General features: G+C 34.5%; 3 protein-coding genes and 1 long non-coding RNA gene across 4 annotated transcripts; all 4 read left to right on the forward strand.

Annotated features, from left to right (window-relative positions):
• The first annotated feature begins 822 nt into the window (after positions 1-822).
• Positions 823-1356, forward strand: LOC148586011 (uncharacterized). Its single transcript, XM_088516860.1, has one exon. The coding sequence runs from the start codon at positions 823-825 to the stop codon at positions 1354-1356; it is 534 nt and encodes a 177-aa protein (XP_088372986.1).
• A 3603-nt stretch (positions 1357-4959) lies between these two features.
• On the forward strand, positions 4960-5493 carry LOC148586012 (uncharacterized). The gene has a single exon (XM_088516861.1). The coding sequence runs from the start codon at positions 4960-4962 to the stop codon at positions 5491-5493; it is 534 nt and encodes a 177-aa protein (XP_088372987.1).
• Positions 5494-11068: 5575 nt separating this feature from the next.
• LOC132190885 (uncharacterized) lies at positions 11069-14368 on the forward strand. The gene is made up of 2 exons (XR_015912121.1): positions 11069-11419; positions 13625-14368. It is a non-coding gene; the product is annotated as an uncharacterized LOC132190885 (long non-coding RNA).
• Positions 14369-22917: 8549 nt separating this feature from the next.
• LOC148586013 (uncharacterized) lies at positions 22918-23445 on the forward strand. Its single transcript, XM_088516862.1, has one exon. It carries the CDS (start codon positions 22918-22920, stop codon positions 23443-23445), a length of 528 nt encoding a protein of 175 aa, XP_088372988.1.
• The last annotated feature ends 2249 nt before the right edge of the window (positions 23446-25694 follow it).

Genomic DNA, 25694 nt, shown 5'->3' on the forward strand with positions numbered 1-25694 from the left:
GTCTTTGCTATTCTACTAATACTTGTACATGCTCTGCTATTTAATTTGCCCAAGCCCAGCTAAGTAAGAATTATGGAGCATAAATTAAAAAAAAAAAAAATGTGTTGATTCAGGTGAAAATACTTTATTTAACATACAATTGATCCACCACTAAATTATTTAATCAATAATAAAAAAAAAAAAAAAAAGAAAAAAAAAAGCCCATTACATTTAGACAAAAGACGTGCCCAAGTTCTATAACTTTAGATTCGATATCCCAATCATAATTTTCCTACCCTAGGAAATGGGCCTTCCCATTTTTGCCGGTTGTGGAGGAAGGGGGATTGGAACCCCGCTGGTCGACATCGTGGTGGTTCGTATAGAGAGCAAAAATTCAAAAACCGAATGAAATTAGTCTCCGGCAAGCCGCATACAATAAGACAATTTTGACATATCCCAGCTGTGCTCTCTAAAACTATGTTGGGCTCCTAAAATGTCTTTATCTAGAAAAAAACGACGCATGAAGAGGTCAATATCATTTTAATTAGTTGGACTTTTGAAAAATGCTTCAATATTATTTTTAGCATGTTTGACCAAATTTTAAAAAATAAATAAATAACAAAAAAAAGTAATTAATATGAGTGGAGTTGAAAATGTTTCTGCTAGAAACATGGGAGTGAGTGAATGGTGTACATGTAGGCTCATATCGTTCAAAAGAACCACAAATAGACTCTGTTAATCAAAGTGATTGTGTTGTCATAGTCTAATCCATTTACTCTTTATATACACTTAATGTATTTCTTAGCTGAATAACAAGATAAAATCCTCTACAAAAAAGCAAAGATGAACACCATTTCTCGCTCAAAGGTCTTCCTTGTGCTGCTTGTAACTCTCTTCCCAACCCAAATTCTTGCTCAAAATGCGATCTTAGCAGTTTGTGATCAGACTCTGTATACAACATTGTGCATAATAACTCTTCAATCGGACTCGGCAAGTGGGTCGGCTACTAGTTTTGAAGACGTAGCCACAATTATACTAAAGAATGCAACATCTACAGCAACCCAAATAAGTGACCTACTCACAAAACTGATCCAAGAAGGATCATCGCGATGGTCGGGCGGCGATATGGTTTCCCTGAAACATTGCAGAATTTACTACCACGATGCAATCGGAAAACTTGCGGACTCGAGCAAAGCCCTGGCATCTAGGAAGTACAATGATGTTAAGACAAGTATGTTGGCTGCCATGGGTGCTAGTCGCTCATGTGACAAAGACTTCGAGGAATATGGAAGAACCGGCAAGTCTCCATTAGGCGATCAGGGTGACACGTATAACGAGCTTTGCCACATTGTCATAGACTTGTCCACTATCAATTGAAACGGCGATAGCTAGGCTAGCTATCCTCCTTTTTTTTTTTTTTTTTTTTTTGTTCTACCTGCTCTCATTCATTCAAATTGTTTTCTCAATTTAATTTACAATTCCATTATACTACTATACTAATGGATTTGTAGTAAGTAAATTGTAATAAATTTACAAATTGTGTTTGTTTGCTGTCAAATAAATCTACATAATAATATTCTATAATTCCATTATCTTAACTATTATGGTTTTCACAATAAACTGATGAAAAAAACTTAGTGTAATCCATAACAACAAATAGCATTTAAATCTTATCTGAAAGCCTAAAACACCATAAAATGGTTTCTTTCACTTGACCCTCTTAAGTTACACCAAATTTATAATGAATGTTGTGTATATTTATAGGGTGATAGTTTTGTTTTTTTGTGTTGCGGCCTCTCCTTGGTAGCTTAGTTTCAACCTTGTTTGGTGTTTGTTCTCGTTAATTTATATATCAAAATGAATAAATAATTTAACAAAGGAATATTATTGTCATTTAGGGTCACATACATCTTTAGTTTAACACAAAACTCTAACAGAAGGACTAAATGAAAAGGGCTAATAATTTGAGAGAGTAATTGTAACTTTTTTAAAATTTTGAAGAAATATTAAAATTTGACTGTAAGTTCAAAGAGAATAGCCTAAAAATTACCCTTTCTTCTTTTCGTGTTTCAAGCAGTAAGATATGAATTTACATGAGTATTAGGACAATATACATATTATTTTATTCAAAATATAAGAAAAAAGAAAGCTATATAACTGATAAGTAATTAATAAGCAAGGATGATTGCATGTGGTAAAGCATTGAAGCAAGCATATTAAAGAGAACGAGAAAGCCAACAGCCAAAAAAGCCACCGGAGGAGGGAACATCTGGTTTTTCCTCCTCCTCCTTACTGCTCTTTTTTTTTCCCTTTTATGAGTTTCTCTCTATTGAGAGAACTCATTTTCTCTCTGTAGTTTTTTCTTTGGACTCTCTAATCTCTTTACGAGACTTTATTTATGGTCTTTGATAATTTATCTCCGACCCTCAAAAAAACGCAGCCACTGTCTCTCTCATCGTTAGTCACCTTCTCCGCTGCGTTTTTGGAGCATCTTCTACAAATACTGTAAGATACTCTTTAGTTAAATGTAGAAGTTTTGTCCCTCCAGCACACACGGTAAAGTAGCATTTTTCCTTGAAGCTGCTACAGTAAGTTTTCATATTTGAAAGCTTACTGTAGCAGCTGTTATTATTATTCAATCATATTTTCTCTTTCTTTCTATTTTTTTAATCGTTTCCCTCTCTCTTTTCTATCTCTCTCTCTCTTTCTCCCGTTCTTCCCCTCCCCCCCCCCCCCCCCCAACGCTCCCTTCTTCGCCGAGCTCTCTTCATTCCAACCCATCCAAGATCAAGAATCAAAATCAACCCAAATTCGTCTCAATTCCAAACCCATTTCTGCTTTTACCCATTTTTAGTCCATTTCTCCAACCCATCTCTCTGCTACTGCGCGCATCTGTGAGAACGAGAGTGAAAGAGAAGGGAAGGAGAAAAAAGAAGAGAGGGAGAAACAGGGAGAGAGACCCGAGAGTGGGAGATCGAGATGGAGAGCATCTCATCCTTGGCCTTCAAGTCTTGCTCAAAAGATTGTTGCTTTTGCTTTGGCTGTTTCTTGGAGGCTGCTGCTTTGCCTTTCTTGGGCGAAGACCGTGGCTGCGGGAGGCTCTCGTGGTTCTCCTTTTCTGGGTGGTCATCTGGCGGCGGAACCGGGTCATTGGCTGATGGGTTTTTCTCCTTCAGTGCCTTCCACGTGTTCCTTGGCCTCCTTGTAGGGACTGGGTCAATGGGCATCTCCGCAACGGTCTCAGCCATGGCTGTAGAGAGAGAGAGGAGTGAAAAAAATAATAATAAAAAATAGATTAAAAACAATATTTAAATCAAATAGGCATTGTAAGATAAATAGTATATTGGAGTATTTTTTTTTTTTTTTTTTTTGACATGTCTACATAAGATGGGGGAAAATGAAAAATTCAAACTAGTGATCTTCACTTCATAAGGCGTAATCTCCAATCGATTGAACTATCCCTTAAAGACATAGCATGCTGGAGTTAAATGTAGTAACTAATCTAAAATAATGGTATTTTGAGTAATTAAACTGCTAGGCATTGCTGGACATGCTCTTAGAAGTTCAGCACTCTTATGAGTCTAGTCAACCCATGTGATTTGATTGGACAATGTGCCTCCACCTCAAGTTTGATTTTTCTCTTATTAAGCCCAAGACCGATTTGGAGATTTGATCCATCCAACCAATCGACTTTGACATAGCAACAAATCAAACTGATTTTTCTCTTTTATATTTTTCATTTTATTTTAAATTTTAACAAATTTCTTTCCTCCTCTTAGCCAACTCTCGAGATAAATCACATTATCTTCTTCATTATTTTTTAACTATATTTAATAGATCTTAAATTTGTGGACTCATATAACTTTCACACAAATTTAATAGTAAATTCACCTGCTCATTATACGAAAATAGATGAAAAATGAGATGAATAATAATTTTTATCATTTCTATTTTTATTCTGCTCTTTATTTTGGAAAAATCTATAATTTGGAAAGTCAAAATACTAATATATATATATATATATATATATATATTAAAAGTTTAAATTTATTCTCCTCACAAGTTTGACCTTCTCTCTCCTTGCAAGAATAAAAGAAAATCCTTCAAAAATAATATTTAAATAAAAGAGCAAAAGTTAATTTTTAGTTTGAGAAGTTAGATGTAGATACTTTGAAAAACACGTCTTTGCTATTCTATTAATACTTGTACATGCTCTGCTATTTTGCTAGAGCCCAGCTAAGGAAGAATTATGGAGCGTAAAAAAAAAATGTTGATTCGGGTGAAAATACTTTATTTAACATATAATTTATCTACCACTAAATTATTAAATTAACAATAAATAAAAAGAAAAAAAAAAAGCCCATTACATTTAGACAAAAGACACGCCCAAGTTTGATAACTTTAGATTCGATATCCCGATCATAATTTTCCTATCCTAGGAAATAGGCCTTCCCATTTTTGCCGATTGTGGAGGAAGAGGGATCGGAACCCCGCCGGCCGACATCATGGTGGTTCATATAGAGAGCAAAAGTTCAAAAACCAAATGAGATTAGTCTCCGACAAGCTGCATGCAATAAGACAATTTTGACATATCCCAGCTGTGTTCTCTAAAACTGTGTTGGGCTCCTAAAATGTCTTTATCTAGAAAAAAAACGACGCATGAAGAGGTCAATATCATTTTTTTTTTAGGTGGTCCTTTGAAAAATGCTTCAATATTATTTTTAGCATGTTTGACCAAATTTTTTTTTTTCTTAAAAAAAATAGTAATTAATACACGTGGAGTTGAAAATGTTTCTGTTGAAAAACATGGGAGTGAGTGAATGGTACATGCAGGCTCATATTGTTCAAAAGAACCACAAATAAACTCTATTAAATAAAGTGATTGTGTGGTCATAATCTAATCCCTCTACTCTATATATACACTTGAATATGTATTTCTTAACTCAATAACACGATAAAATCCTCTACAAAAAAGCAAAGATGAACACCATTTCTTGCTCAAAGGTCTTCCTTGTGCTGCTTGTAAGTCTCTTCCCAACCCAAATTCTTGCTCAAAATGCGATCTTAGCAGTTTGTGATGAAGTCACGTTCAAGGAATTGTGCAAAGATACTCTTCAATCGGATCCGACAAGTAATTCGGCTACTAGTTTTGAAGACGTAGCCGCAATTATACTAAAGAATACAACATCTACAGCAACCCAAATAAGTGACCAATACACAAACCTGCTCAACCAAGGAGTATATCGATCTACGCGCGGCGTTGAGAAGGCCATGGTAAATTGCATTAAGTACTACAAAGATGCAATCGGAAAACTTGCGGATACGAGCAAAGCCCTGCAATCTAGGAACAACATTGGTGTTAAGACAGGGTTGCTAGCCGCCAAGAATGCCAATTTCTTTTGTGAAGGCGACTTCTCGAAATTTACAGGATCCGACCGGTATCCAGGAGACAATCAGGGTATAACATTTACCATGCTTTGCCGCATTGTCTATCAATTGACCATTACCGATTGAAAAGGCGATCCTTTTTTTTTTGGCTCTACCTGCTCTCATTCATTCAAACTGTTTTCTCAATTTAATTTACGAAAAACAAAAATAAATAAATAAATAAATCCTTCCATTATACTACTAATGGATTTGGTTGTTTCAAATTTTGGATGCTGTAAAATAAATCTACATAATAATATTCTATAATTCCAATATCTTAACTATTATGGTTTTCACAATAAACTGATGAAAAAAACTAACTTAATTACTGAAATCCATAACAACAAATAGCATTTGAATCTTGATCTGAAAGCCTAAAACACCATAAAATGGTTTTTTTCGCTTGACCCTCTTAAGTTACACTAAATTTAGAATGAATGTTGTATATTTATAGGGTGAAGGTTTTGTTTTTTGTGTTGTGGGCTCTTCTTGGTAGCTCGGTTTCAGCCTTGTTTGGTGTTTGTTCAGGTTAATTTATACATCAAAATGAATAAGGGCCCGTTTGGGAGTGTGATTTCAATAAGTGTGATTTAAAAAATTGCATTTTTAAAATCGCACAGGCGTTTGGTAAAACATGCTAAAAAGCTTTTTTTTTTTTAATCAATTGAGTGTTTGGATAACATTAGCAAATAATTGCGGTTTCATGACTAAACTACCAATAAGGACATTTCTTTATAATAGTGAAAAAACTAACATTGTCTATAAGCCTCCATTTTTAACACCTATGCAAACAAAAGTATGACTTATAATTTGACATTAACTTTGAGTTTTCTACTTAGGCAATTATATATTGCTATATTACTTGTTTCTATATGCTTTTTTGTTTCTGTATTTTTTTTTTCTTGAAACATATCCTAAACAGACATATAATAAAAAAATACAAGAACAATCCATCAAATTAAACTAATAATATTTATCAAATTTAACTGTTACATAATTCACCAATAATTTAAATTGGTACTTGATAACTATTTATTACCCATTTAAAAAATATATATAAAAAATTATCACTGTTTATTACCCATTCAAATATATATATATATATATATATATATATATATATATATAAATATCACCAACTGTTACAATGCAATACCCATTAAAAAATAAAAATAAAAATCTATCACAAATTGTTGCTGTAGAGTACCTTTAAAAAAAAAAAAAAAAGAAAAAAAAAGAAAAGAGAAGCCATAAAAAACCATTGTGCACATCACTATGCAATGCACAGTGACCTGAGAAAAATCATCATCTTGGTCACTGTATAGTGTATTTTTTTTAAAGAAAAAGCCTCACGCAGTTACTGTACACGCACTATCACATTACTGTGCGTGTACAGTGATCTATCGCTGCATACTATGATGGATTGCAGATCACTATGCATGCATGGTAATCTAAATAAAATTTTGAAAAAAAATAAAATCACAACTTTACTCTGTAGAAATGGTCGAAGAACATAAACGCATATATAAAAAAGTACAGTAATCATACAAACCACATAAAATAACACTGAACACCAAACAGTGAAAAGTTTTACAAAAGCAAAAGAGTTATATGGAGAGAAAGAAAATATTAAGGTGAAATTATTACCTGGTAGAGGGGCGGAGAGATGGACAACAGCGACGCACACTGTTACAGGGCAGAGAAAGGATGAACAAGACAAAGAGGATGAAGAAAAAAAAAATAGAAAAGAAGGGTTTTAATATATTTTAGGGGATATTCTTGGTATTTTTTTCATTCCCGTTCAATAAAAAATAACTATTGCGCCAAATATCTTTTTAATAGAAATCGTGATTTTGTTTTAAATTCGCACTTTTTCAAATAAGCACCATCTAATCAGCTTATGGAAATCGCAGATTTTTTTGCGATTTTAAAATTTGCGTTTTTAAAATTGCAATTGCAAACACCCTAAAATTGTGATTTCGTTTAAAATCACAGATTATTTTTAAAAATACGCACTCCCAAACGCACCCTAAATAATTTAGCAATGGAATATTATTGTCATTTTGGGTCACATACATCTTTTCTATCTGGTTTAACACAAAACTCTAACTGAAGGACTAAATGAAAAGGGCTAATAATTTGAGAGAGTAATTGTAACTTTTTAAAAATTTTGAAGAAAAATTACTAAAAATTACCCTTTTCTTCTTTTTGTGTTTCAAGCAGTATGGTATGAATTCAATATGAATTGACATGAGTATTAGGCCAATATACCTGTTATTTTATTCAAAATATAAGAAAAAAGAAAGCCATATAACTGATAAGTGATAAGCGAGGATGATTGCATGTGCTAAAGCATTGAAGCAAGCATATTGAAAAGTACTCTCTTCTCTCTCCTAAAAAGAAAAAAAAAAAAGAAAGAAAAAAAAGACAGACAAACCCAACAGCCAAAAAAGCCACCGGAGGAGGAGGGAAAATCAAATCTGGTTTCCCTTCTCCTCCTCCTTACTGCTCTTTTCTTTTCCCTTTTCTGAGTTTCTCTCTTTTGAGAGAACTCATTATCACTCTAGAGTTTTTTTTTCAAAATCCTCTAGTCTCTTTACGAGGCTTTATCTATCGTCTTTGATGATTGATCCCCGACCCTCCAAAAAACGTAGCCATCGTCTCCCTCCTCGCTAGTCACCTTCTTCACTGCGTTTCTCGGCTAGATCTATGATTTTTGAAGATGTGTTTTTTCAAAATTGGATCTTCATTTATCCGCCAATTCCAACATGCAACGCACCACAGCACCACCATCACTGGTGTCCTAGCTGCCCGGCCCCACCATTCGCACCTCCCCTCGACATCCATGCGCTAGAGCGTGGACCTCACGCGCTTGCATGTGGATCTAACATGCCGAAATGTAACTCTCAGATGTCGGTCAACATCCTCGCAAGGCTCTCCTTCACCTTGCCTTCCTCCAAAGCTGCTGTTTTCTGAGTTAGTTCCGTGTTTTTTTGTTGTTCATTTGTTATCCCAAACTATTTGGGCTTTAGACTCTTTGTCTGTGATGGAGATCCCCTTTCCACTGTTCTTGCTCTTCTTAGTTTTTTCAATTTCCTTGGAAGTCAGATTAGATCTAAGTTGTTTGTTTGTCTTCTTTAGAAGTCAGATTAGATCTAAGTTTATAAGGGTCTTTGTACTTTCCAATGGTTTTATCCATGATAATGGGCTGCGGCCATCAAAAGCTGCATTCCCAAGTGATTTCCACCTTCCTAAATCTTCTTTAAGGCTTTGAGGTGTTTGTGATCATTGTTGGGTTAGTTTGTTCTCTTATTTTCTCTTGTCTTTCTTTTTCCCTGTAATTCTGCATTTTCAATTTTATGTTGTTTGCAATGAAGTTGTTCTTAAAAAATATATATAATAATAAATAAAATAAAAAAGATAGCAAGGCATTCTCCAGTTGTATCCCAGGCTTCTTGTCATCAGGAAATCCAAGCCATCCAAAGCCTAGAAGGGATCGGGTCACTGGCCCAAGCCAACTCTTGGGCTGATGCTGTAATCAGAAATCCTATTTTGGAGGCGAAAAGGGTCTTAGAAATTCAGAACACCCCTACTTTTGAACCCATGTGATTCGATTGGACAATGTGCCTTCACCTCAAGATTTTTGTCTTATTAGGCCCAGCACCGATTTGGAGATTTAATCCATCCAACTAATCAACTTTGACACATCAACTGATTTTTCTCTTTCACATTTTTCATTTTATTTGAAATTTTAACAAATTTCTTTCCTCTTCTTAGCTAACTCTCCAGAGAAATTTTATTCCAAGTATGTTACACATTATCTTCTTCATTCTTTTTTAACTATATATATTTTTTTTGTAAATTTAATAGATTGATTATTGGATTTGTGGACGCTCACACAAATTCAATAGTAGATTTACATATTCATTCTACAAAAATGGACAAAGGATTAAATGAATAAAGATTTTTATCATTTATCTTTTTATTCTTCTTTTATTTTGGAAAAATCTATAATTTGGAAAGTCAAAAAGACTAAAATGTATCTTTTTGACTCTCCAATAAATCTTAAAAAAAAAATAAAAATTAAAGTTTGAATTTTCTCTCCTCACAAGTTTGACCTTCTCTCTCCATGCAAGAATAAAAGAAAAGCCTTAAAAAATAATATTTAAGTAAAAGAGCAAAAGTGAATTTTTAGCTTGAGGAGTCGATGTAAATACTTCGAAAAATGTTGACAACTAAAAAAAAAAAAGTGTAGTAAACGTATTAATGAATAAAAACACATCTTTGCTATTCTACTAATACTTGCCTGCTCGGCTACTTTGCCCAAGCCCAGCTAAGAAAGAATTATGGAGCGTAAAACAAAAAAAAATGTTGATTCGGGTGGAAATATTTTATTTAACATATAATTGATCCAGCACTAAATTATTAAATTAACAATATATAAAAATAAAACAAATATGCCCATTACATTTAGACAAAAGACACGCACCCAAGTTTTATAACTTTAGATTCACTATCCCGACATAATTTTCCTACCCTAGGAAATGGGCCTTCCCATTTTTGCCGGTTGTGAAGGAAGAGGGATTGGAACCCTGCTGGCTAATCGACACCGTGGTGATTCATATAGAGAGTAAAAGTTCAAAAATCGAATGAGATTAGGCTTTAGCAAGCCACATACAATAAGACAATTTTGACACATCCTAGTTATATTCTCTAAAACCGTGTTGGGCTCATAAAATGTCTTTATCCAGTAGAAAACGATGTATGAAGAACTCAATATCAATAGTTTTTTCTTTTCTTTCCAAGGTTTGTCCAGGGAAAATAATATAAAGGAAGAAATAAAATTGGAGTTTTCTTAAGAGACTTATATTCTTACCTTCTAGACTTCAAAGTTCTCTTGCCCTTGTTTTACTTCTGGCATCAGCTAGAGAATCTAGCCAATTTGTGTAAATTGGCCCACCGATATTAATTATGACCTTCCCCAATTGTCAAAATCATCGCCCTTCTAGATCGATCTCCATGAAAATGATAGATGTGAGGGGGCTCTGAATTATATAATTCATATTTTTTTTAATTTATTTTTTAAGTATCATATAGCCAGAATTAATTTCGTATTTCTTTGTGTAAGAAATTAATGTTGGGATTGTTGAGGTATTAGCAGCAGCAAAGAGAGAGAAAAATGCTTGGTTTGTGTGGTGATGTGGTGAATGGATAGTCAACAAAGATAGACGAAAAATCGGTGGAAAAAAAAAAAAAAAAGGGCAAAACTGTCCTTCTCTTGGCCATTTGTCAGCTTAATCATTATTTGGTTTATTGATTTTTTGTTGTTCTAATTATTATCTGGTTTGTCCCCAAAAGGTAGCTACTTAGCTGGGACTACACTTTATGAAGTGGAGGTCACTAGATTGAATCTCCCTCCTCCCTCTTGTGCGGACATGTCAAAAAAAAAAAAAAAAAAATTATTATCTGGTTTATTGGTTCTTTGTTGACCTATACCTATTTTTAGCCTGCTATTGGCCCAATCAGTATGAGGTTTGATATGAACACAACACAAACCCAACTCAAATCCAACTTCTTTCCTACGTGTCATTTAATTTAATTTTTTTTTTTTTTAAACCAAATCAAACCTCTCTAAAAAATTAAATTTTCATAAATCTAAAAATCCTCTCTCACTCCCTCGCTCTCCCTCCCGCGCTCACCCTCTCTCCTCCGGCGAGTTCATCGGCCACCGGAAATCCCCTCTCACTCCCTCGCTCTCCCTCCCACGCTCACCCTCTCTCTCCTCCGGCGAGTTCTTCGGCCACCGGAAATCCTCTCTCACTCCCTCGCTCTCCCTCCCGCACTCACCCTCTCTCTCCTCCGGCGACTTCTTCAGCCACGGCGAAGCTGTCCGTTCGTCGCAAGGTTCTGTCCACTGTCTGTCTCACTCTGGCGACGTCTACAGCCACCGGCGAAGCTCCTGTCTCTCTCTCACTCCTGCGAAGCCGAAGGCTCTCTCTCTCCTCCACCGGTGGTAAGTAATCCCTCTCTCTCCTCTACATTCAAAATCTAGGGGTTTTTGATTTATGTGTATTGGGTGCTAGAATAGTGTATTAGATTTATGTGTATTTAGGGTTTAGATTTCTGTTTTTTTAATATTATTGGGTTTGGATTTTTACTTCTTTTTTCGTTGGTTGAGGCTGTGTTTGTTCATGCTCGAGAAAGATAGTTTTTGGTCAGATTTCTCATTTGCATTATCAATGAGTTTGAATACTTTCTAATTTTGCTCCTATAATTGCTGACTAGACATGGTTGATTCGAATTGCATTAGATTTATGCTAGAATGTATTTCTCTGCTATACACAATTTATGCATTACCCAGATCTCTGAAATAGGAAAAAAAAAAAAAGGTTTAAGAGGTCTTGTGTAGTAGCCAGGATGGATAAATTGAATAGGTGTTGCCATGTTCCTGGCTGGCCTGGCTTGGCCTGGCTGTGGCCTAGTCATCAGATCTCTAAGATGCTGTGCAACGATGGTTGCCATGTTCTTGGCCTGGTTGTGGCAGAGTTGTTTGTTGATGATGTTGGTGTTGGTGTTGGTGTCCTCGATGATCAGTGTCTCTCATGCTTGCTCACCTGAAATGCAATGACATAATCTCATGCTTGTTCAGCTGTTAACGAAATTTGTTGCCTGGAGATGGAAAAAGAACCTTGACTTTGGGAGCAAAATTTGATTCTCTTAAAAAAAAACCTTCATTGATTTGGTAATTTCTCTCTGATATGTTTTTTTTTTTTTTCCTTTGTAATTTCTCTTTGATGTCTTTCGTGGATATTCAAACTCGACTTGCTGAAATCAGTTTGGGATTTTCTGATAAACTCATATGGACTGCTTCTAGGAAAGGAGTATAGTTAGTTATGATACTTGGGAGGCTCTTGGGAGGCTCTTAGGGAAAAGAGAGTTCAAGTTGAGTGGTGAAAGTTAGTCTAGTTTTCTCTAGCTATTCCAGGTCTAGAAGTTAGTCTGAAAGTTGTATTATATACAGATCCAAACCATTTTATTTATTTATTTATCTTTGATCATAAAAATTTGGTCCCAGGGTTTGCTTTTTTGTTCTTTAGTTGCTTTCTAACTCCATCTATGCATGTAAATATGTACTACAAGTATGGAGGTACTCTAAAATGCACTTGTGATGCAAGTTTGTTTGTCTTTGTCCATGGATCTTGGTTTGTAGGGGGCCTAACTAAAGTCTTTTACTCTTTTTCCCTACTTGATCAACTTTGTGCTTCCCTGCTTGGATCTAATCTGTTCAGGATATATATATATATATATATATTTGCAAGGTTTTGTATAGTTTTAAGCTCAGATCCGCCTGTACATGCTCCTCTCGCACCCACACGATATACTAATGGCTTCATTATCAAGGTGTACTTGGGCTTTGCCTTTGGCTTCATTCCTTTTTCCTCTCTTCTTTTTGAAACTACTGATATCATTAATTATCTGCAGCATTTGCTCTATATATATATCTTGAAGAATTCCTTTCTCAGTATCTTTATTAATTATCTGGTGTTTGATTCATGTTGAGACTGATCAGGTAATGAGCTGACAAAAGAGATAAGGAATTAGCAGCATCTTTCCTTTTCTTTCTTGTTACCTAGCTCCCTCTATCCCCAGTTGTGATTTTATTTTCTTTAATTTCAAAACCATTTCCTCTAATTTTTTTTCCCCTTTGTCTGTTGATTTAATTTTAGAATAACAAACATGTTATGCGGATATACTCATGCTGCATTGCTGCTAGCCTATGTTTATTTAGAATTTGTGTTTTCTGTTAATAAACACTAAAAAAAAAATCACTTTTATTCAATCAAGATACTTTTTTCAAACTAAAAGCAAAAAACACTCTAAAGAACCCTTTATAATGAGACATTTCATGTTAACCAAACTTCAACTTCGTAAAAAGATGATGATTTGAGTCCGTTGTGTATGAATTATTTTTAATTATAAAATAATCATGATATATAAATGTGGGTTTGTAAAAGTTCTGAAACATCATTTGAAAATCCATATGCTTTTTAAGTAATTAATTGTTTTAGAAAAGCTTGATTGCGTTAAGATCTACATTTTTTTTAAAAAAAAATTGCTGAGAGATTGTGGTAGCATCTAGATGAACAAATTATTTGTAAAGCTTATATGTCATTAAATGTACATGGTTTAGTATGAGCTGACTCATGGTATGCTGCAGTGATAGTGGGGAGCATTTTCTTCACAGCAGTCTAAAGAAAGCTGTGGTTATCAATTTGAATGAAAATGCTGTTAAGCCTTATTACTCTTTCCCTCTTTATGTTAATATTTATTTTGACCTTATATTCTAGAAATCAATGCCCAAATCAGATTTTGAAAGCTGACCAACTTTGGAGTAATTTAAGTGCTCTCATGTTTTTACATTTATCTGGTTAGTGGTGAAATACTTTGAGATCATATCCAATCTCTTGCTAGAAGCCCTTTGTTTAATAATTTATGTGGTTACCTTTATGTCAAATTTTAATTGTCAATTTATCCCAAAACATACAGGCTTTGCAAGTTGGATAAAGGCAAATCTAGCTCAATTCCACTGCCAACAACTCAGGCCTCAAGGATGCCATTTCCTGAAATACAGTACCCTCAGCCCGCTTCACCTGTAAAACTATTGGGTCATGCTGGATGGTTGCTGCTATTGAGACAACAAGTGTATAGCAAGGTTTTTTTAACAGTAAGCTGCAGTTTGAGATGTTGCTGGTTGCTTGGTTTGCTATGTGATGGTTTGGCTGATGTAGTTTGTTACTTTGCTGGTTGTAATCTATATAGTTGTAGTGTTCAGGAAGCTTGTTGTTTTCCTGGAGTTTTTGGCTAAATAGCTAGAGTGCATTGTATTCATTAACTTTTTTAAATGAAAGAGTTACTCATTAATAAAAGAACGACCTTGAAAGGTGAAAAGCTCTATGCTTTATCATTCATTTTTATGTTGGTTTATCTTTGTTCATCGAGCAGGCAATAGTGAGGAAGAGTACAGATGAAAAAAAAAAAAAATAGCAATTAAATAAATGCAAAACGCCCAGAAAAATAGCTAGAGTGAATCACTGACAATGCCAGCAAAGCTTCATATTTTTACCGGTACAAGGTATTCTCCAGCGTCAAACGCCAGGAATACAATTCCCCGCGTTTGCTCTCTTCCACGGTGTTTTTTGGGCGCCGGGAGAACCTATTTTTATTTTTGTAGTGAGCACATATTATTCTTCATTTTATTCATTTTTAGCCTTTGACTGAAGGGAGCTCAGGCATTTGCTCTTATTTTTATGCTCACCTTTTGAATCAGTTTATTTTTAATGTAATTTTTTTCTGATTATGTTGTGCTTGAAAACCATTAATTTAAATATATGATTAACTACTTGAATCAGAACCAAACTCTATCAAATTTATGCTCTACCGGAGCTAACTCTATCTAATGTACCCATAGGGTTCATATCACATGGATTTATAGTACACATTTCAAAATTAAACATTTGCATTAGAAATTAAACGTTTGGAATACACATTTTCAACACAACTCCACATTTGCATTACAAATTAAAAAACAACTAATACAAATCTTCATGGCAGCCGTTTATAGTACACATTTCCACCATTACATGCACCACAAAAGTGGTTCTCGTTATCAATGGGTATCCAATCAAAGGCCGTTGCACCATTAGCGTATTAGTCTTCAGACTCCATTACAGCACCCATTTGTCCAAATAGTCTTCAGACTCACTCTCATTAACCTGCAATTTGAACATAATAAAGCAATGATTGAAAAAAAAAAAATAACTAGCAAAAAAGTGCAAACCCTTTATTTTCCAGTGCATAGGGACACCTGCAAACAATTGCATTTCAAATTCTAGGGGTTCCTACCTACAACACAAACAACTAAAGTTGAGAGAAGTTTTTGAGAAAGGTAATCAAAGAGCAAGATCAAGCTGATAAGTTTTTTTTAAGCGAGTAGATTAACTCAAATGAACATTGTCATTTAATCACAACAATCAGCAGGTTCTACATACTTTTTAAATCTCCTTGAGATCATCTACTGGGCCCTTGCCATCTGGAGTATCTCCCAAAGGTAGAAGTTCTATTTCACAGCCATTGCAACAAGAACAGTGGACTAGATCTAGTTGTACTCAAGTATAACATTTGAGTGAAAGATTTGCATAACTTCTTGATGGGTCCAAACAGTACAGATGGGTTCGTACACAACACTTGCAAAATATTTTCCATCCAGCATTAAATATTGCAAAGTTTTTTATTTCTTTTCTTGGACTCCTAGATGGATAAGGGCCAGATTTTCAAAGTTATTACTGGCACAACAGCATCAGAATTTTAGTTATGAACAGAGCCTAAACTACATGCTTTCAACTGTTTGCAAATTTTCAATCCAGAGGAGGTGCCTGACCTCGATAAGAGAATTTTTGATTGTTCAACCAAGCCTTAAAGATAAATATTAGAACAGATCCCCATATTTCGAAGGTCCTCTGTATTGTTGAATAGGTTTTGAATCTACCCCAACGACCACCAGGTGCAACAGAAACCTTTTGTCCTAGTTGTGATAGAAGAGACAGATATTTGAGCTGGCATTCGACTATCTATCAAACCCTACTTCAATTTACATGACATAGAATGAAATCATGGTTTAAATACACTTCCATTTTTCTTCAATTTTTTCATATATCTCTTCCTAAGATTCCTACACCTCAATTTCACTAACACTGATATTTCTCCATTGAGCTCTGGCTCAAATGACACTTCCTCCCCGCAAAGAATGGGATTGAGGGTGAAACGATGGTTCAAGACCCATGGGTGCATGGGTAACTTACCAATGAAAAAACGCTCATATATATTTCTCTCAAAATCTCACATAAGATGTGTAACCCACCTAAACAACAACACTACCACCACCAACAACAATAAATTTGGGACACACTCAAGCTGCCTTGCTTCACACAGAGTTGGGTCCTTCATAATTGAATCCCAGACCCCAATTCCAAATCTGTACTTTTCTTAACTGAATTCAAATTCACTAAACCCCAAATCCAAAACAATAACAAAACAGCCAAGCAAAAATTTTCTTTCAAATTCCATATAATTGAAAACTCAAATCAACACCCATTTCACCTCAACGGATTCTCCCTCAGCTCGCTTGAACCAGGCGTCTTCTTTCCCAATCTCCTCTACCCTTCTCTTCCTCCCCACCTCCTTCGCCACAGGATCTTCAACTTCCGCCACCACCTCCGCCGCCGCCACACCATTCCCGTTCACATACTTCACCAAGCTCCCATTCTCACTCTCAGACACACCCACACCGCCATTCGAGTACACGCCATACCTCGAACTCAAACCACCAGCAGCTCCATTCCCATTCAATTCCTTGATCACTCGCCTTTCCCTCCCACTGCCACACCTTCCTCATTCACAGCCCTAATTCGAGTCCGAACAGCAAGACTGTGCCTCCGACTTCTACACAAAGAATCCTTAGAGAAACAAAGCCGGCGCTGGGGAACGGTTATCGGGGAGAGAAAAATGAGTTCAGGCAAAAGTAGAGAAGTCCCCATACATAATTAAGTTTAACTATCAAGAGTTGCAAAAAATTTAGAGAGTGAACTATTTACTTCAGATGATATAGAAAGATGTAAAAGCAGGGAATCCAACTTCATCAATACTATCATCAAGCACTATATATGTAGCAAATCTGAAATATAACCATAACAAGCTCTTAATGAGATTATTTATACAGCAGTACAGTGTTGATGCAACTATTACTACTAATCAAGTGTTTTGTACATATAACCATTACTGGTTGTTGATAAATAGAAAAACTAGGATAACTCACTACAAAAGTATACCATTATTGGTGTACCTGAAGGACATATTGTGAAATTCTTTAGTAAGTTGATCAATTTAAATGATAAAACAGGTTTATCCTTGGAACAATGAACAGTGCCATAAGTCTAAAAATTTGATTTGAACAGAGCAATGAGGGCTTTGGATGTTAAATCAGACCTCCTACATCTTCTAGTGCAGATACTAAATGGCCATTTGGACACCAATTGCATGCAAAATAATCAATCCCATTACCATTCATATGAAAAATCCAAGCAAGTAATAAGAAATAAACAGTTTCATTTACAAGAAGATGGCAGTGCAAGAATTATTAAGTAATTACACTAAAGCCCTATTATGTTCGAAATTCTTCAAAGCTCTATTCTTCAATGCTTCGAAATTTCACCATGAAATTCAAACCAAAAACTATTTTTCTAGGGCATGAACAAACACAGCCTCAACCAACAAAAAAAGAAATAAAAACCCTTACCCAATAATGTTCAAAAAACAGGAGCCAATAGTGTTCAAAAATCTGAACACACAGAAATCTAATACACTATTCTAGTAGGCAATAGTGTTCAAAAAGCCCTAGATTTTGCACATGGAGGAGAGAAAGGGATTACTTACCGCCGGTGGAGGAGAGAGAAAGCCTTCGGCTTCGCCGGAGTGAGAGAGACAGGAGCTTCGCCGGTGGCCGTAGACGTCGCCGGAGTGAGAGAGACAGAGACGGAACCTTGCGCCGGAGTGAGAGAGACAGGAGCGACGTACGGACAGCTTCGTCGGTGGCCGAAGAACTCGCCGGAGGAGAAAGAGGATGAGCGCGGGAGGGAGAGCTAGAGACTGAGAGGATTTTTGGATTGTGAAAGGGGAAAAGACGATGGTATGGTTTAAAATTCAAACTTTTATTTTTTTTTTTTAAAAAAAAAGACACGTAGGAGAGAAGTTGGTCTTGAGTTGGGTTTGTGTTGTGCCAATTTGTGTAAATTGGCCCACCGATATTAATTATGACCTTCCCCAATTGTCAAAATCATCGCCCTTCTAGATCGATCTCCATGAAAATGATAGATGTGAGGGGGCTCTGAATTATATAATTCATATTTTTTTTAATTTATTTTTTAAGTATCATATAGCCAGAATTAATTTCGTATTTCTTTGTGTAAGAAATTAATGTTGGGATTGTTGAGGTATTAGCAGCAGCAAAGAGAGAGAAAAATGCTTGGTTTGTGTGGTGATGTGGTGAATGGATAGTCAACAAAGATAGACGAAAAATCGGTGGAAAAAAAAAAAAAAAAGGGCAAAACTGTCCTTCTCTTGGCCATTTGTCAGCTTAATCATTATTTGGTTTATTGATTTTTTGTTGTTCTAATTATTATCTGGTTTGTCCCCAAAAGGTAGCTACTTAGCTGGGACTACACTTTATGAAGTGGAGGTCACTAGATTGAATCTCCCTCCTCCCTCTTGTGCGGACATGTCAAAAAAAAAAAAAAAAAATTATTATCTGGTTTATTGGTTCTTTGTTGACCTATACCTATTTTTAGCCTGCTATTGGCCCAATCAGTATTCGGTCTATTGTTGTTCATTTATTGACCTATATCTACTTTTAGCCTTTTGTTAACCCAATTTATTTGGCCTTTTGTGATATTAATTTGGATTACTAGGAAATATAGAGTGAGAACTTTTAAAAAAATAAAAATAAAAAATAAAAAAATAAAATAGAGTGATAGATATTCCTCCATTTATGGGACATGAGACTATGAGAGAGGATTTTGCTTGAGTGCCTATGCTTTACGGTATTGTAGAAAATTATGGTCGTTCATGTTAAACTAAAAATAAAAAATAAAAACGTGAAGTGCTGTGCTGGATATGCTTGTTAGGTTGCTTTATTTGATAAAAAAGAAAAGAAAAGAAGGAATATCGGTTGAAAAGAAAAGAAAAACGAAAAAAAAAAAAAATCAAAAGAGGCCAAGTTGCCCATGCTTTGGCCCATAGTTGTCCTATTTCAGCTCGCCCTTTGTAGTATTAGTTTAAAACCCAGGTCATTTTAACCTAAAATTGGCCATGTTTTTGTTTGGCCTTTGTGGTATTGTTAAAAATTTACCTTTGTACTATTGTTTAAAACTCAGGCCTATTTTAATCTACAGTTGGTTCTTATTTCAGCTCAAAGTTGGCTCCTTTTTTTGGCCCATAAATGACCATCTTTTGTATTGTTTTGCCATCTGTAGAAGAAGAAGAAAAGAAAGAAAGAAAGAAAAAAGAACAAAAAAAAAAAAAAAAAAATCAAACTCAAGGTTTCATAACCTTTCACCTTGAGTTTGAGGGAGAATGTTAGAATATATTGTGATATTATGAGAATATATATTACAATATATTAGCATTGGTTGTAATTGATAAAATCAAATCAGAATTTTAAATACATGATTTGATTTTATTAATCATACCACTTTATATTATATCCACATCCCTATAAATATGAACTATTTGTATTGTAAAATGATCGAATAAAAGCATAATGCAGTCCTTATGGCTTTATCTATATATCTAGGTCAAAAATCCAACCACATAAAATTATTGTGTCTCTTTTACTATTTTGTTTATTTATTTCCGCTATTATTTTCTTTTCTTTTTTGATTATTAATTTCTTCGACCCATAATACTGGGATATGAAAAATATTCTACCAAAAATAAATAAAGTTATTGAGTGGTTTTCTGCAATAAACAAGAGAAAGAAGTTTTCTTCTCAAAAAAAAAAAAAAAAAAAAAAAAAAAAAGGGTAAAGTTCACTTAACCCCTTCAAACTAACACCCCAATGATAATTTACCTCCAAGCTATCAATTGTGACAATTTACCTTCAAAACTACCAAAACAATGACAATATATCCCAAATTTTAACAAAATAAAAAAATTACCCTTACTAAAATAAAAATAAAAATACTAAAATTTATTTATTTATTTTCAAAATTTTAAAGGTATTTTTGTCTTATTGAAAATTTTATAGGGGTAATTTCGTCATTTTGTGGGGGGTAAATTGTCATTGTTTTGGTAGTTTATGAGGTAAATTGTCGTAATTAATAATTTGAGCGGTAGATTGTCATTGTGGTGGTAGTTTGAGGGGGTTAAGTGGACTTTACCCAAAAGAGAGAAGTTTTGGTTGCCTCAATTTAGCAATCTTTTTAATTTATAATTTTTTTTTTTTTGAAAAAATTATACTTTACTCCGTACAATTTAGTTTGAGGTGATTTTTAATTTGATTTTTGATTTTTGATTTTTGATTTTTTTTTTTTTCAATTTTTGTAATACACCTCTCAAACTTTTAAATTTTTGCAATTTAACCTATCCGTCAGTCAAAACGGCTTTAATCGACGAAAAAGTGATCACAAACTCGTAAGTGATCACTTATGCACCTTTCTTCCCCAAAATGCCCCCTACCCATTCTCAGACCTGGTATCCTCTATTTCCTTTTCCCTGATCTTTCCAGTCAAATCCCGCCCAAAAAAGTTAGTTTTCCAGTGACCCACCCTTCTTGATTCACAATCTCACCAATGGAGACCCATCATCAGTCGGAAGAGTCACAAGGTCACAGGCCTCGGCTGCTTTAAACAACAACAACAACAACGGCATTCCCCTCTCAAGTGAGTGGTTTTCTCCTCAGACCTGAACCAAAAAAAAAAAAAAAAAAAAATGCTTCATGGGTGGGGAGAGCTATTGCAGGCCCCGAAACTAACTACTCCGTAAGTGGGGAGAGCTCCTTCGTGGGTGGCGGAATTCAACCTCTGAACCTTATTGCCGGTGCCGCCACAGCTGGCGGTGGTGGCACCGCTGAAGTGGCTTCGTCTGCCATGGCACTTTTTGATCCTTCTTCTCTATACCCAGGTCCGCTTAACACCTTCATGGCTGGTACGCATTTCTTCCCACCCCCAAGATCATGAAAACAATCCCACATTCTTCCATCTCTCTCTCTCTCTCTCACCAACTTTTCTCTCTGCCGGCAAGTTTTCATAATATTGATGATCATGTAGTAAATTTGACAATCATTCAAGTAGGAGTAAAGGCAATCCAATTTTTTTATTTTTTTAACAAGTCACGTGATTACTTTTCCGTAGTCGAACTAACTTTAATGAAGTTTTTAAGACATGAAGTGGGTATCCGGCCCATTAAACCGCTATTTGAAGACTTACAATTCACGGCAATTGATTAAAAAATCTTAAGCCTAAAAATATCTCATGTTCTGGATGCTTCCGGCAATTACATTAATCTTAGCTGTCCAAATCTGATAGGGCACCCAACAACATAACAAATTTAGCCGTGCAAGGCTGACTAATAAGGTTATCAATCGTGCAAGGCTGACTAATAATGTTATTTTTTTAAGAGGAATACTACACTTTTTAAATTTTTTTTAAAAATAATATGTCACAATCTTATAAGATAATGATATATTTTTCAAAATAATAAATTACATAAAGTTGTGACATAATAGAGCAAATTTTACAAATAATTTTTAGGAAGCCGAATTTCTTCATCCACAATGGCAACTAGTTACTGGGCCTTGGTTAGTCGTGCTTCAGCCCATTTATTGAAAAAAAAAAAAAAAAGAAAAACAAAAAGAAAAGAAAAAGAGAGAGATGCACTTTTACTGTGATCCCTGTCCTGGGCTGGGCACTTATCTTGCGTAATGATCTACCCATGGCCAACAGGAAATAATTAATGTGGGTCTCTACTCACGCTAGCACAATTATCACAATAAATTTTCAACAGCTTGACAATAGTGTCAACAATTTTTAGGTCATGTTTTAGTGATGTGTATATTAAAATTTTTCACATTTTAATATATATACCAAAAGACTCTTGAAGAAGCCAAACTATGGATTATGATGCTTCACATTTGAAAATATAAATATGAAGAAAAAAAAAGTTTGATAGTGTTTATATCAACATGACATGCTCAAAATGGCCGGTTTTCTTTTCTCAATTTCATAAGTATTCACTTACCTTTATCACTCAGGTGATTCTTTAGACATCCTAACTTCCTGCACTATAAACCAACTTATAATTAGTTAAACACTAATTACAACCCTAAAACCACACTTTTAAACCTAAAACACACATTGAAAAGAAGGTTACCGTAACAACGAAGGTCTAATACAACATCATGGTATCTGAGTGAGCTTAAACTAAGTATATGCCAATTTTGGAAAGACATGATTATAGGCTATAGCCATCCATAGCGTATATGCCTACAGCTAGCTAACAGGAGATAAGGTGTAATAGGATGCAGCATACAGGTGTTTTTAGTATTCAAACTATATATCGAAAAAGGAAAAAAATAAAAATAAAATTGGGAGTCATTTTAATTAGTTGGTATTTTGAAAAATGCTTCAATATTATTTTTAGCATGTTTGACCAAATAAAAAAAAGAAAGTAATTAATACAAGTGGAGTTGAAAATGTTTCTATTGAAAACATGGGGAGTGAGTGAATAGTACATGCAAGTTCATATTGTCCAACAGAATTGAACCACAAAGAGACTCTATTAAATAGAGTGATTGTATGGTTATAATCTAATCTCTCTGCTCTTTATATACACTTGAATGTATTTCTTAGAAGTTAGATCAATATATAACAAGATAAAATATTCCTCTGCAAAAAAGCAAAGATGAACACCATTTCTTGCTCAAAGGTCTTCCTAATTGTGCTGCTTGTAACTCTCTTCCCAAGCCAAATTCTTTCTCAAAATTTAGCAGTTTGTGATCACACTGAGTATAGGGTATTGTGCAGAAAAACTCTTAGCTCGGACTCATCGAGTAAATCGGCCACTAGTTTTGACGACGTAGCCATGATTATGCTAAAGCATGCAACTTCTACAGCAAACCAAATAAGTGACCAACTCATAAACTTGCTCAAACAAGCACAATCGTCGTGGGGCGGCGATGTAGTTGCCCTGGTACATTGCAGTAAGTACTACAAAGATGCAATTGGAAAACTTGCGGATTCGAAAAAAGCCCTGCAATCAAAGAGGTATGCGGATGTTAAGAATTCGATCTTGGTTGCCATGACTGCTGTTGGCAAATGTGACCAAGACTTCAAGAAATTTGGAAAAAACAGCAATCCTCCATTAGGCTATCAGGGTGACACATATATCGTGCTTTGCAGAATTGTCTTGCAATTGACCACTCGCAAATGAACTCATTCATTCAAACTGTTTTCTCAATTTAATTTACAATTCCATTATACTACTAATGGATTTAATTGTACGTAGCAAGTAAATTGTAATAGATTTACAAATTGTGTTTGTTTCAAATTTTGGATGCCGTAAAATAAATCTACATAATAATATTTTATAATTCCAATATCTTTAACTTTTAGGGTTTCACAATAAACTTAATTACTGAAATCCATAACAATAAATAGCCTTTAAATCTTGATCTGAAAGCCTAAAACACCATAAAATGGTTTCTCTCACTCGACCCTCTTAAGTCACATCAAACTTATAATGAATGTTGTGTATATTTATAGGGTGATGGTTTTGTTTGTTGTGTACATTGTAGTCTCTCCTTAGTAGCTCAGTTTCAGGCTTTCAGCCTTGTACGGTGTTTGTTTAGGTTAATGTATACATCAAAATGAATAAATAATTCAACAAGGGAATATTATTGTCATTTTGGGTTACATCTTTTCTATGTGGTTTAACACAAAACTCTAACATAAGGACTAAATGAAAGGGGCTAATAATTTGAGAGAGCAATTGTAACTTTTTTAAAATTTTGAAGACAAATTATAATTTGACGGTAAGTTTAAAGAGGGTACGTAGCCTAAAAATTAGGAAAAAATGTTTTCTTCTTTTTGTGTTTCAAGCAGTAAGATATGAATTTAATATGAATGTAGATGAGTATTAGGCCAATATTATGCCTATTATTTTATTCAAAATATAACAAAAAAGAAAGCTATACAACTGATACGTTTTAAGAGAGGCATTCTCCAATTGTATCCCAGGCTTATTGCCAACCAAAGCCCCGAAGGGATCCGCTCACTGGCCCATGCCAACTCTTGGGTTGATGCTGTAATCTGGAAATCCTATTTTGGAGGCCAGAAGGGTCTTGAAATCCAGCACTCTTATGAGTCTTGTCGACCCATGTGATTTGATTGGACAATGTGCCTCCACCTCAAGTTTGATTGCTTCACCTTATAAATTTTTCTCTTATTAATTAGACCAGCACCGATTTGGAGATTTAATCCATCCAACCAGTCAACTTTGACACATCAACTAATCAACTGATTTTTCTCTTTTACATTTTTCATTTTATTTTAAATTTTAACAAATGTCTTCCCTCTTCTTAGCCAGTTCTTGAGAGAAATTTTATTCCAAATATGCTACTCATTATCTTCTTAATTATTTTTTAACTATATTTCTTTTGTAAATTTAATAGATCTGTTATTGGATTTGTGGATTCTTATGAGTTTTATACAAATTTAATAGTAGATTCACATATTCATTATACAAAAATGGATAAAAGATGAGATGGATAATAATTTTTATTCTACTCTTTATTTTGGAAAAATCAATAATTTGAAAAGTCAAAATACTAAAATGTATCTTCTTTTTTTTGACCTTCTCGCTCCTTGCAAGAATAAAAGAAAATCTTTAAAAATAATATTTAAATAAAAGAGCAAAAGTTAATTTTTAGTTTGAGAAGTTGGATGTAGATACTTAATAAAAAAAAAGAAAGTGTAACAAACGTATTAATGACGAAAAACACGTCTTTGCTATTCTACTAATACTTGTACATGCTCTGCTATTTAATTTGCCCAAGCCCAGCTAAGTAAGAATTATGGAGCATAAATTAAAAAAAAAAAAAATGTGTTGATTCAGGTGAAAATACTTTATTTAACATACAATTGATCCACCACTAAATTATTTAATTAATAATTAAAAAAAAAAAAAAAAAAAAGAAAAGAAAAAAAAAAAAAGCCCATTACATTTAGACAAAAGACGTGCCCAAGTTCTATAACTTTAGATTCGATATCCCAATCATAATTTTCCTACCCTAGGAAATGGGCCTTTCCATTTTTGCCGGTTGTGGAGGAAGGGGGATTGGAACCCCGCTGGTCGACATCGTGGTGGTTCGTATAGAGAGCAAAAATTCAAAAACCGAATGAAATTAGTCTCCGGCAAGCCGCATACAATAAGACAATTTTGACATATCCCAGCTGTGCTCTCTAAAACTATGTTGGGCTCCTAAAATGTCTTTATCTAGAAAAAAACGACGCATGAAGAGGTCAATATCATTTTAATTAGTTGGACTTTTGAAAAATGCTTCAATATTATTTTTAGCATGTTTGACCAAATTTTAAAAAATAAATAAATAAAAAAAAAAGTAATTAATATGAGTGGAGTTGAAAATGTTTCTGCTAGAAACATGGGAGTGAGTGAATGGT

Source organism: Corylus avellana, chromosome 5, assembly GCF_965113065.1.
Source record: "Corylus avellana chromosome 5, dhCorAvel1.hap1.2, whole genome shotgun sequence".
Taxonomy (NCBI): domain Eukaryota; kingdom Viridiplantae; phylum Streptophyta; class Magnoliopsida; order Fagales; family Betulaceae; genus Corylus; species Corylus avellana.